The sequence below is a fragment of the Pezoporus flaviventris genome, unplaced genomic scaffold (genome assembly GCF_033815535.1).
Source record: "Pezoporus flaviventris isolate CSIRO_AGI_PZ_B2104156 unplaced genomic scaffold, CSIRO_AGI_Pfla_v1 ptg000025l, whole genome shotgun sequence".
In the NCBI taxonomy this organism is placed as follows: domain Eukaryota; kingdom Metazoa; phylum Chordata; class Aves; order Psittaciformes; family Psittacidae; genus Pezoporus; species Pezoporus flaviventris.
The window spans coordinates 14,361,389-14,381,040 of record NW_026892573.1 but is presented as its reverse complement, the minus strand read 5'-3'; the positions used below and the strand labels follow the sequence as shown (position 1 = coordinate 14,381,040).

At 40.1% G+C, this 19,652-nt stretch overlaps 1 protein-coding gene across 3 annotated transcripts in view; it reads left to right on the top strand.

Annotated features, from left to right (window-relative positions):
* The window catches only part of MTUS2 (microtubule associated scaffold protein 2), a 280,586-nt gene that overhangs the window by 113,893 nt on the left and 147,041 nt on the right, over positions 1 to 19,652 (top strand). For all 3 annotated transcript variants that reach the window (XM_061457570.1, XM_061457571.1, XM_061457569.1), the window contains 2 exons: positions 5,582 to 5,822; positions 15,246 to 15,452. In XM_061457570.1, coding sequence (XP_061313554.1) covers positions 5,582 to 5,822; positions 15,246 to 15,452 — 448 coding nt within the window. The remainder of the gene's footprint in view (positions 1 to 5,581; positions 5,823 to 15,245; positions 15,453 to 19,652) is intronic.

Genomic DNA, 19,652 nt, shown 5'->3' with positions numbered 1-19,652 from the left:
CCAAGAAATAACATTGAAATAACAAATTTGATAAGTCAACAATCAAAAGTTGGCAAACACCCAAATTAAAATATTGTGTGTGTGTAGATTGGCCTTATGTTAACAGGAACTTACTGAAATGGTCATGGATTATAGGGTTTCATACAGCGGCATCTCACTGCAAACACCAAAAGGACAGTCCTCGCTGTCCTTTCCCCTCTAACTTCAGTTTCCAGCATTAACCCTGATATTTTGTGTCTGGAGTTAGAATTATGCAAGTCGTAAACTTGTGTATGCCAGCCATTAGTAGTATATCTTTACAGTTGTCTTCTAAGCTGAGGGAAGATTGATAGGTTATTACTCTTTAATGTATGGCAATGGAAATTAAAGCAAAAATAACCCAGAATGTGTAGCTGTTTCACCATGTTTGACATGATCCTCTAAAGACCATAGGTATCTACGTCTCATACAGTTTGGGTTCAGATAATCAGAAGGAGACAGGTTGTGGCAAATCTGAAGCATGATTTACTCTAGACTAAGGTTAGAAGGAGGGCACTTATAGGCTGGAGAAGATCCAAAACCATTTCCATAGAGTCATAGAATCACAGTATAGTTTGGGTTGGAAAGGACCTTAAGATCATCCAGTTCCAGCCCTCCCTGCCATGGGCAGGGACACCTCACACTAAACCATCTCACCCAAGGCTCTGTCCAGCCTGCCCTTGAACACTGTCAGGGATGGAAAATTCACAGCTTCCCTGGGCAACCCATTCCAGTGCCTCACCACCCTCACAGTATATATACCCTTATATCCATCCTGAACTTCTATTTAATTTTGAACCCGTTACCCCTTGTCCTATCGCTACAGTCCCTGATGAAGAGTCCCTCCCCAGCATCCTTGTAGGCCCCCTTCAGATACTAGAAGGCTGCTATGAGGTCTCCACGCAGCCTTCTCTTCTCCAGGCTGAACAGCCCCAACTTCCTCAGCCTGTCTTCATACGGGAGGTGCTCCAGTCCCCTGATCATCCTTGTGGTCCTCCTCTGGACTTGTTCCAACAGTTCCATGTCCTTTTTATGTTGAGGACACCAGAACTGCACACAATACTCCAAGTGAGGTCTCATGAGAGCAGAGTAGAGGGGCAGGATCACCTCCTTCGACTGCTGGTCATACTCTTCTGATGTGGCTCAGGACAAGACTGGTTTCTGGACTGCGGGTGTGCACTGCAGCCAGCTCATGTTCATTTTCTCATCAATCAACACCCCCAAGTCCTTCTCCACGGGGCTGCTCTGAATCTCTTCTCTGCCCAACCTGTAGCTGTGCCTGGAATTGCTTTGACCCAGGTGTAGGACCTTGCACTTGCCATGGTTAAACTTCATGAGGTTGGCATCAGCCCACCTCACAAGCGTGTCAAGGTCCCTCTGGATGGCATTCCTTCCCTCCAGTGTATCAACCGAACCACACAGCTTGGTGTCATTGCAAACTTGCTGAGGGTGCACTCAATCCCACTGTTCATGTCAGCGACAAAGATGTTGAACAAGATCGGTCCCAACACCGATCCCTGAGGGATTCTACTCGCTACTGGTCTCCAGCCAGACATTGAGCCATTGAGCACAACTCTTTTGCTGGTGAGAGTTTACCCTTATCCAGCCAGTTCTTTATCCTCTGGGTAGTTCGCCAAACAAGTTTGATGTCTGTCCAGTTTATATACAAGGATGTCGTGCAGGACAGTATCAAATGCTTTGCAGAGGTCTAGTTAGATGAGATCAACTACTTTACCCCTATCCGTCAGTTTTGTAGCCCCATCATAGAAGGCCACCAAATTGGTCAGCTATGATTTGCCCTTAGTGAAGCCAAGTTGTCGGTCACCAACCACCTCATTGTTTTTCATGTGCCCCAGCATGGTTTATAGGAGAATCTGCTCAATAATCCTCCTTTTACCCCCACTTCTCTAAGAAATATGACTTTGGGTGGGTATTCCAACAAGGGAAGGTTTGAAACCAAGAAGCTGCTACTTCAGAGAAGCTGTATTGCCTGGAGAAAAGGCTGGGAAGGAAAACTCAATCAAACTGCAGTTTGTGTTATGACTTTGCATTAGCGCAGGTGTCAGGAGCTGATAGCATAAGGTGATATTTCCTCCTTTGGGCTGCCACCCTGAAAGCAATTACCTTACCCTCCTGCTAGTTACAGAAATGCAAAGGGAGCTGATGTGGCTCAAGCATGGATCAAAAGAAAAGAAAATGATTGATCTACGGAAGTGGTCATATGCTTAGAAACGCAGCTGTGCACAGTACAGGTTCATGGCAGGTGCCTGATGTGTAATCAAAAATAATCAATTAGGATGTATTGACATAGATCAAAATCACCCTTTTGAAGGGACAGAGTAGAAGACTTGGAAGCTTTGGAAAGAGGGAGATGGTGGAGAAGGATGGCTACTGTCTTTATAAGAGAAAAAAATTGCCCTATTTCACACATCCAGTTTGGGCTTTGGAGATCTTTAAGTATTATTTTATAGCTCTTTACATAAGTATGATAGGGAGTGTAAATACCTGCTGTCAATCAGACCCTTCAGATAGCTAAATGACAGGAACATAGCCTAGGCTGCAGGGTGAGAGTTTACCCTTATGGATATGGCTCATGCCTTGTCAGAGGGTAGCCATTGGTTCACTTTGGTCACTACTTTAGGGCCATTGCCAAGAGCCCTGGTTCTGGTGGGGGGTCTATCAACAGATCTGCTGATCACCAGCTCTTCTACCTGCCTCCCCAGGTCTGTGCCTGCCCTGTTCAACCACCTCCTTGTGTCTGCTGCCCATCTGTCTGCACTGGAAAGCATGGATTAAAGCCTGTTGAAACAAAAGGCCTGTAGGGAAAAAGGGGATAAGGGGAATTGTTTTATAGTCAAACCAGCAATTCCTCACCAAATCTCATTATCCGAACGGCCTGAACCAATGTTGCCAACTCTTTCCTCAGATAGTTGCCTCAAGCAGCTGCTTGACAAGATGATTCTTGCTTAAGGCACTAATGTTTGATGCTGTTTAAACAAAGTAACATTAAGGAAAGTGTTGGGTATCCTTACCTGTTGGCTGTGCTGCCAGCTCTGCTAGGGATTAACCAGCCTGTGGAAATTCCTGTATGCTCCAAGCATTTGCTGCAGTCTAACAAATTCATTAAATGGAGAAAGCAGGAATGAACAGACAGTGACACACAGTAAAACTCTGAGCTGAGCTGCTTCTTAGTTGACAGGATGCAACAGACCTTTTATTTAAATTTCCTCACAAAAAAAATCTAGTACAGGATGTTAACAGGTCTCATATTAATCCATATCTTTCTAAAAAGCCTTAAAATGGCCTTATAATGAACAAATGCATCCAACTCTATTGAGACCAGTTGAATTTTACACTTCATAAATTCACTGTTAAATAGAAAAGAAAAAAATATTGTCTTTGTAACATGTTTATGTCCCCCCCAAAGCAGGATTTTTTTCTAAAAAAAGCATTTATTTCTTGAGGGATATTTAGGTAAATTACAGTTGGACTTGATGATCTTCCAACCTAAATGATTCTATTCTAAATCCTTCTTGGTTCTCCCAGCTTGAGAATACATTTTATGCTTGTGATTGAGTGATTCCTTTTGTGTGCATGTTTGTTGACCTTCTGTGTTACTCCTAGCATGCTGTCAATAAAGGAAAAAAGTGAGGTGACTAAAGGCTTGGATAAGTTGACCCAGCTTATCAAAAAGGCATGGTTTCTCTATTAAAGATTTTCCCTATTCTTTATACTGAAGTACTTAGCATTGTTGTGTTCACTGCCAGTTAAATGTGAAATGATCCGAAGTGTATAGGGGAATCTGGCTGAAATAAAGAAAAAAAAATACAAATAGAAAAGATAACTTTAGAAAAGATAAAATAAATAAAAAGACAACTGAATCTTATCCAGTAAAACAGTGTCATATCTAGAAGTTGAAAATAAAAAGCTAAGTATGTCCTGCAATCCAAGCCTAGAGAATCATCTATACAGTAAAAAAAATGCATCCTAACTTGTAGAAATATGTCATAGAAATACAACAAAAGAGGAAACAGGAAGATCTAATGGCAGGAAATAGAACTGCAAGCAAAAGGAAAATACAGAGTGAAAACATAATAATCAGCATTTGATCAATCTGCCCTCTTAATGCCTGTGCAAAAGCCTCAAAGATTCTATATTTAATAGTTTAAGACCAATCCTCTTTCTTTTACCATATTGAAGATTTGCTAAATTAGGATTAAAGCTCTTGAAGCAACAAGGATCAAAGCTTTTATAGCCAGTATTTAAGGACATATTCTAAATGCTTATAATTGGTAAATAGAAATTGATCTGGCATATTATATGCTTCATAACTTACAACACAATTAATTAGTTTTCAGTTATATGTCTTCCTAGATAGCCTATGGCACTTTTTGATTAACTTTAAAACAAATTTATTTCAGATTTCCCATTTCCTAAGCTGTTTTGGTTTTGTTTTTTTTTTTTTTCCTGTGGCCTAAATCAGATGCACTGAAAAAATATCCATGGGTCTTGTCCGCAATATGTTGGTATTGCTCTTTATTAGACAACGATGAAGCTGGGCTCTACCCAGAAATGTAAACAGTTCTTTGCAGGTGAGAGAGATGAAAATACTGACATTGCTGTGCACCCTTCTCCTAAATCATGAAGCAGAACAGTGAGGTGGGCATCAGAGCCCAGCTTGAGTATAGAAAGATGCAAGGCCTGAACTGGGGAGCCATGTCATTCCCTGACTACAAATCCTCTGGTAACAGCCAGTTTGATGGAGATATTTTTCAGCTTGGTACTTAACTTCTGTCCTCACAGTATGCACCTGTTAGTATACTGAGAGATTTGTCTCTCATTTTAGCAAGGCAGCATCTATGTGTGATAAACACAAAATATTTCACATCTGCAAATTTGCTTTTTTTCTCCAATTCAAACGGACAGCTGGGTTTTATACCTCTGATTTGGAATATTCAAATGTAAAACATGCCCACTTCCAGAACTAGGTCTCTTTTCAGGAACTTTAGGAACACAGGTTACAGTGAACATTTTGAATTAAGAACATGTAGCGGGGGCTTTTTTCTCACACAAACGATTTGACAATACCATTTCTTTCATTAAATGAACTCAAAATACCTTCAGCTTTATTTTTAACTAAATTAAAAGCGAGTTTCCACAAAATTGTATCTCAGAGTGTTTTAAGTAACTTCTAACAAAAATTTCACTTACACACTCTCTTGATGTGCCTACCTCTATAAATAATATCACCTTTCAGGACTTAACAGTAACTTTATTTTCACTAATTCAAGATCTTCCATTTGTCTGTTTTCTTTTGGGGAAGACATCAATTCTTTATTTGGGTTTAGTTCTGTATTGAGACTAATGTGTGTGTGTATGTATTTTTGGAGAGTGATTCATATGGTAACACCATCACTTTTTGAAAGTGATGATCAGTCTGCAGTGCTCTGAAGCCCAGATTCACAAGGAGGGAGAATTAGCCTTTATAAGCAACTTTCAGCTCCGTATTTTCTGGATTTATTGATTTCTTGCATAAATATCTGTGTTAATGATTTTTCTGTAGGTTGGGGAAAGGCCTGCAAAAGATGAATTTTGCCCTCCACCATATACACACTATGAGGTCCCACCAAGTTTTTATCGATCTGCCATGATACTCAAGCCACAGTTAGGACTGGGTGCAGTGTCCAGGTTACCATCTGCAAAGAGCAGGATTCTCATTGCAAGTCAGAGATCCTCAGGTAGCTGTCTCCATCAGCAAGGAGAAATAACGAGTGCTCCCAGCCTCTATCATCCTGATGCTTCAGGTAAAGTATGAACTTTCTTTCCTTCCTTTAACTGTAGCCACCAATAAGATACGGGTTTTTTTTTTCAGACAGAAATATCACAAAGTAAGTGACATCTTGACCTGATACGACAAAGCTCCAACAGCAGTCGTTGAGGTGTGTCTTTTTATCCTGCAGCAAGGCTGACTAGGGAGTCTGGGACTTGCAGAAAGATTGCTTAACAGATCATTGCCAAAGAAGAATCAATTTCAGTAATAATTTTCATTGTACTCTTTTTTTATCTTCCTCCTCTTTGCAATGCCTGGAAAATCTTTGTTTTGCTCTGTGGAAGTTAATTGGACCTTTTCTGCCATCTGAATATGCCATTCCCCACCATGTTGTGCTCTGAAAGCCTGGTCAGTGTTCAGAATTGCCAGCAGAGATCCTGATTCTCTGAAGCCCTGGTATACACCTCTTTGGAGGCATTTCCAATATCTTTTTCCTTCCAGTTGCTCTCCAGCTCAGCATGACCCTGGGCAGAACTGGGGGGGGGGGGGGGGGGGAAAGCAAGAGAAGAATCAGAAGGAGAAGTGTATGGTGCCACAAGACAGAGATAATTACTTCTACAAGGCATTCCTTGTTAGCCTGGAAAAGCTTGGAGGTTTTAGCAATGTACATTTAAATGGCAGCAAGTTCAGAGGCAACTGAAAATCAGTCACTGCCAAAGTGAAACACAGCAGCTGTGGACTATAAGTGTGCAGAGATTTTTTAAAAGAGTCATAAGGGATAAAGTTAAATAATGACTTGGGATTATACGGTCCCTCCTCTTGCCCAGCACAGGATTCCTTCTGATTGATGTTTATTTAACCTGCTCATGAAACTCTATTTATAAAAGTCTTCAATATGAGATCCTGCAGCCTTTGAAAGCAAGCTGTTCCAATGCATTGCCTGCTTTCAATTTAAAAGTTTTCCCTACTGTTTTGCTTAATCCCCATTGTTGCAATTTACTTCCTCTTTACACTCCTCTGGAGTGGACATGGGGCCTTCTCCCCTTTGTAGGTATTTGAAAACCATTACTCTTTTTCCCCAGTGTCCATTTCTCCATACTAAGCATCAGAAAAAATTTAGAGAAAATCAGAATGGAAATGGGCCAGAGCATCTTGACTTACCTGAGAGGACAGCATCAGTCAGTAATACAGGTTGCCAGGATTTGGGGTTTATTAGAAAATCAAGCTTGTCTGTAACACAGTGTCTCTTGACACTATCCTTCGCTATTTGACCTGCATCTGGAGTTTATCTATATTGATGCTGACCAAGCTCAGCTGTATGTGACTTCTGAGACACTCCAAGATTGCACCCTGGGTAGTAAATACCAATTCAGTTCGGTGAATTGAGTTCAGTAGCATTGAACACAGGAATGCAGGTGCAGAGAGCAATTGGATCAGATTTTCTGTTGAAATGAAACTGCAAGAGGCTGCAAGTTCAGGATAAGCCATTAGGTAGGGTAAGCCATTGTGTAACAGGAGCCAGTCTGGGAGATAGATATGAGAAGAACATATGAACAGGATATATTATCAAATCCACTGTCTTTTCTCATCCTTGGAAATGAATGTTGCCTTGATTTTTATTTATTCATAATCCATCCATCCATTATTTATATAATCCTGCATCACCAAGGACTGCACATGTGACTTTTTTTGTAGCCATTTTTAACCCAAATTGGAACTTGTCTTGTATCAATTTACTGTCTTCCTACATTACGTGACATTCTAAAATCTAAACATCCGCCTATCAGTTCTATTTATTGCCAGTAATGCTTCCTTTAAAAATGTCAGTGCATGAGAAGTATACATGAGGAAATTGCAGTGGTTGTTAGAGCAATTCCTGTTCCACAAAAATTGATTTCCTAAAGCTTTTCCTATTGATCAAAAGTTGTGGTTTTTTGATCTTGTCACTGATTATTTCTTGGACCTTGTCTGCTTTGCAGATAAAATTTAATTCACAAATCTCCATAATTTCCTTCTTACAACTGTTATTTTGTTTGTTTCTTTATTAATACATCACTGTTTCAATTATGCTATCAAAGATAACTCATGGTAGTCCAATAATCTGTCTGCCATCTCTTTCAGGATCCCGAAGTGTGTCTCATCTGGTCTTTGGGCTCTGACTGCTTTTATTGATTTTAGGTTACCCAAGACTTGTTCTGGAAAGGTTGTTAATTTCTCTAGTTTTTCATTGTCCATCCCAGGACACATAGTTTTCACTTCTGGCATATTACCTTACAATTCCTTTGTGAGATGAAGGATATGTTTATTTTATCTGCAACATCTTATTCCATTGCAAAGTACTTCTCACTGCTCTTTGTTGAGTTCTTTTATTGTCTTTCATGCATTTCTGTTACCTTATATTAGACTTTTTACATTCTTTTAATTTTGGCCTTTTATTTCCCAATTATCCATTCAAGATCGGCTTATAAACTTTTTCCTTGTCCAAAGCCTTTTTCCTTGCATACCTCAAATGACTTATTCTTTCTCTTAGCATCATATAACTTCACAGGTCAGCCCACCAGTCCTTTCATCTTTAATAATTCCATCTAAGTAGAATAAATTGCTCATGAAAGAGACTGGAGTGACAGCAAACAGGAGAAGACTAGTATAGGAGTGGAAGGGCAGCAGAGAACTGGTTCCTGTGGCTGTGTCCAGGCTGGTGCACAAATACAGACCAGAGATGGGTCCCTGATTGCTGGGGGGGTCTGGATAGGAAAGCAACACCTGGCATGCCAGAGCTGGTGTGAGGCTCACTGGAGGGGCTCGGGGTAGGGCAGGCACCATCAGCCAATTGTTTTAAGGTACCCAACACCATTTTCAACCACTTTTCCTCAACTTGCAGTTAGCTGTGGTATTAAACTTAAATCTGCATTATTGGTTTTGATGTAATATTTGAGAAACAGGATTAAGCACAGTTTTGATTAATAATCATATTTATAAATATGAGCAAATGAAATGCATAAACATATGCTTACTGGCAGGGGAGCTGGTAAGACCCTTGCCCAGGGGTCTTGTGGGGTGTGAGATCTTGGCTGACTGCAGCAAAAGCAGCTCAGGTCTAGGGGGTATTTTTCTCTCAAGAATACCAGTTCTGCCTTCAAGACAGCAGTCAGCAACTCTTGCAGCTTATTTCTGAGCTTTTAATCCAGTTTCTAATCCTAGTGATTTCAGTCCTGCCCTGGGGTAATGGGAGCAGAAGGATCTAGCCAGTTGCCATCCCATGACAAACTGTGAGGTATCACAGGAAGGCTTTTAAACTGAAATCACCATGGCACAGTATTGAGGACAGAAGCAGTGCCTCATAATGAGGATTTTATTCCCCTTTGCCATTCCATTCATAATGTAGCAGTCTGCTTAAACAGCACTGATAAGCTGAGTGGTTTGGCCTGTGTATAATACTAATACTCATAAAACTGACTCTAAAGTAATTGATAATTAAATCCCTGAACTGCCGTGATGGACTCCAAGTGATACAAGTACATTAAGGGTTTCGTTAGTTTGAAGACACAACTAGAAAGTAAAATAATAATGAATGATCTCACAAGTCTTATGTCCAAGTGTGATGCCTAAAATGTGACCAGAGCAGCAATCCATCTGTAGGACACAGTACACATGTGCCGGCTTTTGCTGTGAGTTCCTTGTTGAGCAGTGCTGCTTCTTAGGTGATGCTTTGCCTCATACGGGTCAGGCAAGCAGTCTGCCTGTATGAAACAGCATTCTACACTGTATGTAAGATAGAAAGTAATTGAATCATGATGTATTTAAAGGTGCAACAGCGTCTGCAAAAGTTTATTTTATGTAAATTGGCTCGGTTCCGTCTATGGGAAATCTTTAATTCAAAACAAGCATTGAAGGATACTGTGCCTATAACATATAAATGATGAATGTGTTTTCTTGGTTATAAAGACTTCTTGGAGCAAGCGTGTTAGGATTTGCATTAATTAGCTGATTATTGTGATGGAATTAATGTCTGATTTTGAAAAGTATTACAGAGATTTCATAATTAAAACTTCACTTAATTCTCCATTTTTCAGTAGTATTTATGGTATTTTTTCTCAAAGAGTGAGTTAATGAAATGATGTTTCCTTATCACCTCTTTGTGTATTAAATTTGCCAGTCCTGAGGGTCTAGCAGTTCATTTAATTTCTAAGCAAGCCAGCTCTTACTGAAGATACAATTCACATATAAATCAGGACAGCTATGTTCCTGATTACACAGGCACACACAGATATATACATTTATTTGTGTCTTTGTATATGTATAATGTATTTCATCATGAATACTACAATATGTCTACAGCTTTCTCTTGGTAGGAAAGCTTTGCTTTCACATTTATTCTCAGGAATACCTAATAACTTGAACTAGTAAATGAGATTTGATAATAGAAAAGGGGTTTTGAGGTTACTTCCTGAAATACTGCCTTACTGCTACTCCAGCTGTGTGCTTATTTTATAGGTTTTCAGTCTCAATTACTTGGATTTGAGCCGACAAACTTCTTAATTGTTTAAAGAAATAGTGACAGGGGGAGAATTCAGAGGGGAAAATATTCTGTATCCTGCAGTGTTTTCATTTGGCATTCTCTGCTTTCTTTCGGACAACAATCTGTATTTTGTAAAGAAAAATTAAGTGCTCAAAGGGAGAGACACACTTCTTTATGAGAGTTTTGCTAAGGGCATTGCCACTGTATCAAGACTTAGCCATATACCACCTCTCTGTTCGCCCCAATTACTGTGTCTTCAGAGAACCAAAATGCATCATATCACAAGGGTTGTCTATATAACTGTTGTGCCAAATTGCCAGTCATAAGAATGCTGGATGCAACAGCAGGCAAATGCTTCATATGCTGCCTCCTCCCTGGCAAAAGCCAAGCACCACTGCTGGCTGGGCACCTGCAGCCCTTCTGAGCAGCTGATTAGCAGCAGATGAGCAGATGAGCCATGGCTTTGGTGCACAGAGAAGAGTTCTTGCTGCTCTGGGCTTTCACTAGAAAATGCAGTAAGGGTGGATCAGGCACTGACAATTCCTGTGCTGGAAGTTTCTGTGGAATGCTGCTGCTCTGCATGTCAAAGTGAGCAAGGACACATTCTGAGCAAACATGGACAAAAGTGAACTGACAAATTCTTGGGGCGCTGAGAACCTGCTGAACAACCTTTCATTATCTGGGAGTTAGGAAGGCACAGAGCAGCTTTTTGGGGCTTTTAAATCTGAATCAAGAGGAGATGAGCGCTTCCTACAGTAGACGGTGTACTGGCTGATCAGAAATTAATTGATGTTCAGCAGGGACAACTGTTTTTCCTTTGTAATTGAACTGTCCCAGGCTTGACATTTGGGTGAGAGATCCTCAGAGCAGCTGGGCACAACCAGCTCATAGCTCTTTGAGTGTAAATCATTAAAGCCTCTGTTTTTAAAGCCCCTTTCTTCAGTTCTTGTTCAGACAGAAGTCATTATGCCTATGACAGGGAAACCACAAAGGCAGTAGCAACAGAATAGGTTGCTTGTTTTTGTTTTTAATCTGCAAAGATATCAATGACTGGGTTAACTCTGAGGTGGATTAACTGTGCAGGAATTTAACTCTGCTTGTATTATTTCTGATTAATTCAGTGACCTTGCAGGTAACTCCTTTGCCCCAGATTCCCGAATATGAAATGAGAATAATGATGTTCAGAACATCCTATAAAACAAAGTGAGCTTTCTGAGAGAAAATGACACCTAATGATTAAAGTTTTAAAAGACGTGCTTGTCAAAAAACAACAAACCAACAACCCACCACAAGAGCACAAAGGCTTGACAAGGATCCCTGAATCTCAAGTGAAGTCTTGAACCACTACTCTTCTTTTCAAAAGAACATATCTGTGTAAAACTTTTCTTTCAATTTCAGATTTCACAAAGAAGTCACATGAAAGTTCCTTATACTTGTGCATGGAGAGTGATTCATGTGTGGTGGGGATGCATAAGAAGTCTAGCTCAGTCTTTCCTTAAGGATCCCCAGGCACATCTGGCTTGTGTCAATCAGTCCCTGCCTCAAAATGTTTTAATGTTCCTAGATGGAAACAGCTTGAAGTGTCATAGAAAATTACTTGTGTGCCATGCAGACAGCAATACTTAATTCTATAATTAGCTTCAGGCAGTGAGACAACTGGAATGAATTTTTGCAAATTTTTAAAGCTTATTTTAGCAGATTTTTATTAAAATGAAAAGTGCTCATTAAACTAACTTTTGTTTTGAACTCCCAGACCTTGTTTGCAGGAGTGCTTCTATACTTCTAAGAAACAGAAACAAAGAAAGAACGTGCATCATAAAACTCAATGATACTTAGAAAATATGTACAATAGGCTGATGTCTCATGTATTTTAATGAGAAAGAAGACACAAAATTACTTAGTTTTAAGGATTTGAATGCATCCTTAATGAGGATAATGTCCTGCCCCCAGGACATTCATAGTACGGAAGAGCTGGATTACAAAGAATAGAAATGAAAAATAATTTAAGGATGATGATGAGTTCAAGATACCAAATATTGTTAGTTCAGGGACAATTTGAATTGAAGTCATAAACTGAAACAGACAGAGAAGTGTGAGAAAAAACACTGGATCCTCTGCCCCAGTCTGGGAGAATGATCTTGAAGAATAGGTAGAGATGGCTGGGTAATTTGTCACCTGAATCCTTCTGGTTTTAAGGAAATTATTCTTCTTCAGTGACAGCTGTAGTGGTTAGTTTTATGGCAGTGCAGAGAACTGGCAGCCTGGGAACTAGGTGTGGGCATCCCTGTGCTTGAGCTGGAGACATGGGAGTCCCAGGTGAACCTCACTGCCCTGGGGCAAGCACATCTCAAGTGCTTTTTAAATAAAACCATTTCTAATCACTTTTTCCCCTCCCCTTCCCCCTGACCCTGTGGAATTTCCCCTATTCTGCTGCAGGAAATTTGTGATATTTATAGCTTTTGCTGTAAAATTGAAAGATTTCTCTTTCCACATCAGTTTTCAGAGACTATTAGGAAAAAGCAATCTCAGCTCTCAGCTTGCATAGTGCAAGCCTGTTGGTACTTTTTTTGAAACTATAAAACCTGCAACTGACCATCCCATACCTTCTCCCTGCTGCCACTGACCTGGGCAGGTTCCTGCAGCCACTTTGCACGGATACTTTTCCGTGCTTCAAATCTGGAGGCTACCTGGTCTTGGTCCTGTCACTGAAACAGCACCTGTAATATTTTGCATACTGTGACTAAGTTGTGTGCCTTTTATCACATGCAGTTGCCCTTATGTACGCAATAGTTATCTGACAAAGATGATGTTTGGCCATGCACAGCCACAAACAAGTGTGTGACTGCACAGTCAGCTGGGTAAGCAAGATATCCAAAATACTGTTGAAGTGGCATAGACAGTCCGAGTCCTGCCATGCAGCACTTGTCAATGCAGAAATAGTCCTCTCAAACAGAGGTTCTGTCTAGAAGATGACTAGCATGTCGTTTTTATCGTTTGGGACTCTTAAAGCCTTTCACTGGACACTTTTTCTTGTTCCTGCATGAAAATCAATTACATGATTCACACTAATTGCAAGCTCTGCTGGTAGAATTGAGATCAGGCTCTTTAGTGGCTTGCCGTAGGATCATCTAGTTGTGGTGTGAATGTCCCCAGCATTGAGTAGATAAGATGTCTGGCTTGTGGTACTTTGCAGATAGCCTTAAAATAAATAGCTGTAACAGACCACTGTCAAAGCAGTGCTGCCCAAGCCTAGCAGTAAACTGATGGTAAACATCACTGCTTACCTGTTCTCCATGCTAATGTGCCTGCACTGCTCTTCACCTGCTCCTGGAGCCTACAGGTATTTCTGAACTCATCTGCACATCATCCAAATAAAAGCAGATTCAGGATAGGGGTCTTTTAAAGGAATGTGTTTTACAGAATAACAAAATTCTTAGTCTGATGTTTCACATATTTCTATTTCAAGAAAAAAGGCTTGGTTTTGTTGAACAAAACTTAGTATTATTATTGTGATGAGGTACACATCTGTCTTTCAAAATCACCATAACATTTTTCTGCTTAAAGGAGTTAGTCTTGTTTTCTATAAAGTCTCCTCAAAGTGTAATGCTTCATTAAAATTAATAAGGCTGTGACCTACATAGTTTACAAAAGAATTAAATACTGTAATAATATGAAGATTGCATTCTTACTGTGCAGTTAATTCCCAGTTTTGCTTTATATTATGAATGTTCACTTCTTCCTTTGAAGTATATGTCACGCTAATGCACAAATAGGGCTCACTGAAAAAGAATGGAAAAAGGGTGACTTTGTGGCTTTTTCTGGCAGAATATGTTGATTATTTTATTGCAGGCTTGCTTCCTAACCCACCAAACCTGATGACTGATTAAACGCTTTGGCACCAGCTTTTGGAGAACTTTGTTTGTTTGTTTTAAAGATATGATTTTGCTTCTTGGTATTCCAAGAGGAACAGGAATCTGACATCGTCAAACCTAGACAGAAATTTTATGTACACATGAGGTTCAGATCCATTTGGTATCCAGACATTCCAATTAAAAGGAAACTCTAATCTTTGATTTCTTGAAAACAATCCTGCTGTGTTCATGGACCTTTGATCCATGAAGACAATTTGGAGCATTTATGGGCCTGTGTTTAGATTTGCCTAGAAAATTTCGACTAGCCAAGAGCAGCAAGGATGCAAGTTAGGACACAAACTGGAGAAAGATGACTAGTTAGCAGTTACCACAGAGACATCGTAGCTGAACTACTACTGTTGTCTAGCTTCATCTGTCATAAGCCTGCTATTGGCAGTTGTCTGGGACTTGGTTGATGTCATTCACATAGGCGAGAAGTCCATCAGTGGAAATGGCTGCTGGTATATTAAAAAAGTACAACTTTACCAGTCATGTCCTTGTTTCCAGGCTCGGTGCAAGAAAAAAGGCATTTTCTTTTAGGGAAATTTAAAAGAAAAACTTCAAAGAAGTGTTTTCTTTGATGGAATACAAAGAACTCCTGTGTCCTTGAAGTGGACTGTAGGCATTCTACAATAGTTTCCAAAATTGGAGGCCATGAGTAGGGTGTGTACGAGTTTCTTTTAATTGCCATATAACAAATGTAAAATTAGAAAGTGATACAGCATAAAAGAAGATAACATTAAAAAAAAATCTTAGCAGACTTGAACTATGTTACTTTGCTGGAAGTTTGAGTCATTCCTCATGGGTCTTTGATGCATTTCGTGTTTTAAGAATTATTATGACCTGTAATTTTTACACAGAACTTCTTTTTAGTGGAGTGAGAATAAGACATCACTGGAGTTTGAGCAGCTGTTGAAACTTGAATTCAGTCTTTTTACTGACTATGTAGTTGGGTGGTGCAGGTAATGATCAGTGTATCCCAGTTCAGTTTATTTAATAAGAATTTCTTTCTTTTTCCTTCTTTCAGTTGATCTTAAGAAAGGCTCATGTCCAAGTGCTGCAAAATCAAATCTCCCCAAGCCCTGCCAGCCTGGACTTCGTCCTCCAGGTTATTCACGGTTACCAGCAGCTAAATTGGCCACATTTGGTTTTGTCAGGAGCTCAAGCGTATCCTCTGTCTCCAGCAACCAGTCAAATGACAGTGCTCAGAGTGATCAAAGCAGGACAACCAACCGTAAGTTCAAAAAGAGTCCTTCTTTCTGGAGGGATATTAAATAGATGTACTCCAGGATGGTCCAGGCCGGAGTTTGTGTATAATTTAGGACTAATGTAATCTGTGCAGCTCTCACTAATCTTTTCTGTGCCACTGAGTTGTAAGTTTGCTACCTTGACTTCCTAGAGTGATTTTTAAAAATATTATTAATAATAGATGAATAGGTGCTGAATGTACATTGCATGTAGAAGGGGCTGGTTTCCCTGTTCTAGAGAAAACCGCATTAAGAGTGAATCTGAGGCATTTTTCTATTTTATTTTTACTTAGAATATCCCTTCTTACAAGCTGAAGCAAATAATTGCAGTAAACTGTGTTTGGTAGGTATATTGCAGCCATGAAGAACACTTTAGGACAAAGATAATCTAAAATGAGCAACATAATCTTCCACATCTGTGTTTCTTCTGCCTGTTAATATGCGGTGTAATAAAGTCAGTTTAGAGAATTAATCAAATAATGTCAGAGATGTGAAAAGGATCAGAACTGATATTGTAGCTGTTGTATCTTCTACACACTTGGAAGAATTCCATGTCTCGAATGTAATTTCAAATCCTATTTTCTGTGAAGACTGCTGATTTTACCAAGTACAAAATAATACCCACTGGATTGTGCAGTTCCTGGAAAGTGTGTGCATGTCCTGGGCCCAGAGCAGGAATGGGAATTGAGGGCTTTTCATGACCATTTTTCTGTGAGGACTGAGTTCAACCCAAACTCTTTCAGGATCAGAGCAACTGGGATCAGGCCAGGAGGGGTGCAGACAGTGGGAACCAGGTGATATGAAACAACGGAGAAGCCAAGGTGCTGCAAACTCCTAAATCTTTCAGTGTTTGTATTCATTTGAAATGAATTAAAATAAATGAAGTGAAAATAGTTAAAAACTATAAGGGTTTTCTCTTTCCCATTTTAGATTGCGTAACTGAAATGCCAAAGACTAATGTGTCCAGGGACTTCTAACTTTGCCAGTCATCCCAAACAAGCACTTGCCTTTTGCTTTCAGGTTGGACTGATCGCTCATTTCTGTTTATTTCCTAATAAATTTATTTTGAGGGTAGTCAGCCTATTTTGCTTTGTGCTTTTTAAGCACAGTTTTTCCTTTTATCCTTGTATTTTTTTTGTGTGTTTGGTTACTTATAACCTTTGATAGGGACAGAATTACCTGATTTCTGCTTAGACCTCAACTACATCTCTGTAAGAAGTGTTGTTGTCTACCAATTTCAAGGGTGAATTTGAAAAAAAAATAGCACCTGTAGATACAGCACTATCCTTGAACACAGTGGAAATATACAGGTTCATACAACTGAGAATTCTTTAACAGGAAATTACCTCAGATTGTAGAATTTGAATCAATTGATATCTATTCAAAAAACTTCTTTGGAGAAGCATTAATAATCTCAGTTCCAGAAAGTTACATCTAACTCTTCATTTGTCTTAAAAGAAGTTGATTTCATTTATATATTCTGTTTTTTTTTTAATATTATATTTGTACATTAAGCCTATGAAATCTGAAACGATATTCCTTAGTTGCAGAATCCATGGATGTGGAAGTATTTGGTGCACATATTTTGTTCCAGCTGACTTTGTTGACCATAGTAACCATCTTTAATGTTGGGATTAGAATGTTGTGACCAACTTGTGCATGTTTCTGACAGATACAAAAATTACCCAGGGGAAGAGTTCTGCTTGTACAAATTCGTGTAGACACAAGCTCAGTCTGTAGGACCTATAATTTCTGCTTTTGTGGGCAAGTTAGATATCTCATCTAAGCAGTTTCCCTCCACTTCCATGGGGGAGCAACAGAATGAGCACTTCCCAAGGATCATCTCTCTGAGGTGGATCCTGTGACACACACAGCTGTCCAGCCCAGAAGTCTTTTGCTCGTCTTTAATTACAAATGGATAATGCTTCCTCCTGTATGTGGGTGAGAGACAAAGGTGTGCTGCCAAGTGGGTGAGAGCATGCCCTGTGTTTAAGGCATCAGCCCTCGGGTAAGTCATCACACGATAAGACACGTAACATGACCCACTTTCTTTGGGTTAAAGGCAACACAGCTCCTCTTCATCACTCTTGATAAGGCAGATGTTTCCTTATTGTTGAATTAACTGTCATAGAAACGTTATTAGTGTAAAACTGTATCCTCTTTTGCTATTTCTAGTCTATGTGCCAGCAAGTGTTAAATTAGTTGCCCAACACCCAAGAAACACAAATTGGTTTTTTCAACTACAGCTTATTTAACACAGATCAGCAGTGCACTTCAACGTGAACAGAGTAACCCCAAGAATGGATGTAGAAGAAACGCATCTTGGCATGACATATTATTTCTTCCCTTCACTTATGCTGGAAGAATAGTTTTATTTAAATTAAATAAATAGCTGATTCTGTAGTTACCACCTGAGACTGTATCTTTGACTAAATCAGACTTCCTAGAGGGAAGAGTGAAAATTTACTGTTAATTTCGTAGCTCAGTAGGGTAGAAAATGCAAAAAAAAAAAAAAGCTTTAGAAATCTTCAAACACGTATGATAACACAATTTCCTATTTAAGCAGCATCTCTGCATGTCAGGGAGGCAGAATTAATTGAAAACATCTTAGAAATGTGCATAGGTTATAAATAGAGGGGCTGCTACTATTGCAAATAGAGGGGCTCACCTCAAGATCTTGTATCTTCCATAAAAAGCAGGTGACTATGGCTGTGTGAAAGAAAAACAGAGATTTATTTTAGCGACAGAGTGTTTTAAGGAAAACAGGAATTCTTGATGGGGTCCTAGTGAGATCCTGTTACTGTTTTTCTCTCCCCTGCCAGATGTGGTGTTGTGCTAGCTCTTCCCAAACCCCTGATGATTACATTTCTTTTCAAAAATCCCAACTGCTGTCTCATTTTGGCATGCTAATACTGATTGAATACTGTCTAGGGAGTAAAACTGCACTTGTTTAGAGTAAGGAGACATGTTGTTTATGTTATGGAGAAATTTGTTAATGGAGCTGTGATGTGGCAGCTTTTTTCTTCATCAGATTTCTCCCCTTCCTGTGACCTCTCTGAAAGCAGTAAGGTTGGATGGGCAAGGAGCCTGTGCTATGCTCCTCAGCTGTCTTTCTGGCAATAGCTTTACGTGTTCTGATTGACTCAATTAAATAGATTTTCAGTGGTGGGACTATGCTCTTTTCCCATGGTAGGGACGGGGCAGGCTGTGCAGAACTTGCCTGCTTGTCCTCTGGTCTTTCCTGGAATCCTGTCCCTGGAGTATGGGTATAAGCCAGGCTGTTGTTCACTGATAACACACCATCTGGGGCAGCCATTCCACCAGCTGCTAATCAGGATCAGTTGTAAGGGGGTCTGCTCCTATGGGGTCCTGCCTGATTGTGTGATGAGGCTGGAGGAACAGCTCTGGCAACCAAACTGCTCAGCATCCCACCAGCTTCTGTGTCAGAGAACTGACCCACAAACTAGGTCACTAGTCTGTTTTGGCCATTTAAAATCCATTTTTTGATGCTCATGTGTAACCTGTGGTTGGCACACAGGGGAGCAAAGGTCTGTGAAGCTCTTTCATGATAGTGGCAGCTTCCCACCTTGTTGAAAGAAGTGGGATACAATGACAGAAGCCAAAGACCACTCCTAGGATGGGTCAGGAGAGCTCATCACGGCTCACCACTGCCTGTCCTGCTGTGCTCAAAATGAAATGGTTAAAATGGTTCAGGGTGAGCTCTTTGTTCCATGGGGAGAACAAGGGCAGTTGTTTGAATGAAACTCAGAGAAGTGGAAGCAGTGAGAGCTCAGTGCACCAGTGGATGGGGTCCATCCTTTGTTGCTGCTAATGTTCGTCTCCATTCACTGGGGAGCCTGCAGCTCTCCGTGACACTTTCACACCTCTCACCCCCAGCTTCCCACATCAGAGCAGCTCTATGCCACAGTGCACCAAGGCCCATGTGAGGTCTTCTGCTGGGGGAAAGCCACATGGCCTGACATCTGGGCAACCCCAGGCTGAGGCTCAGCTCCAGGTCCTGTTATCAGCTCTCCCCAGATTTATTCCATGTCACAGATGATAGTTTTTTTCCAGTAGCACTTTCCTTCAAGATTACCTGAAAAGTTCAAGTGTGCCCCCAGTTCTGGCCTACTGCTTTTGAGGTTTAAAAATTAATAGTATTCTAAACCATTTTTCTTTATTTAGAC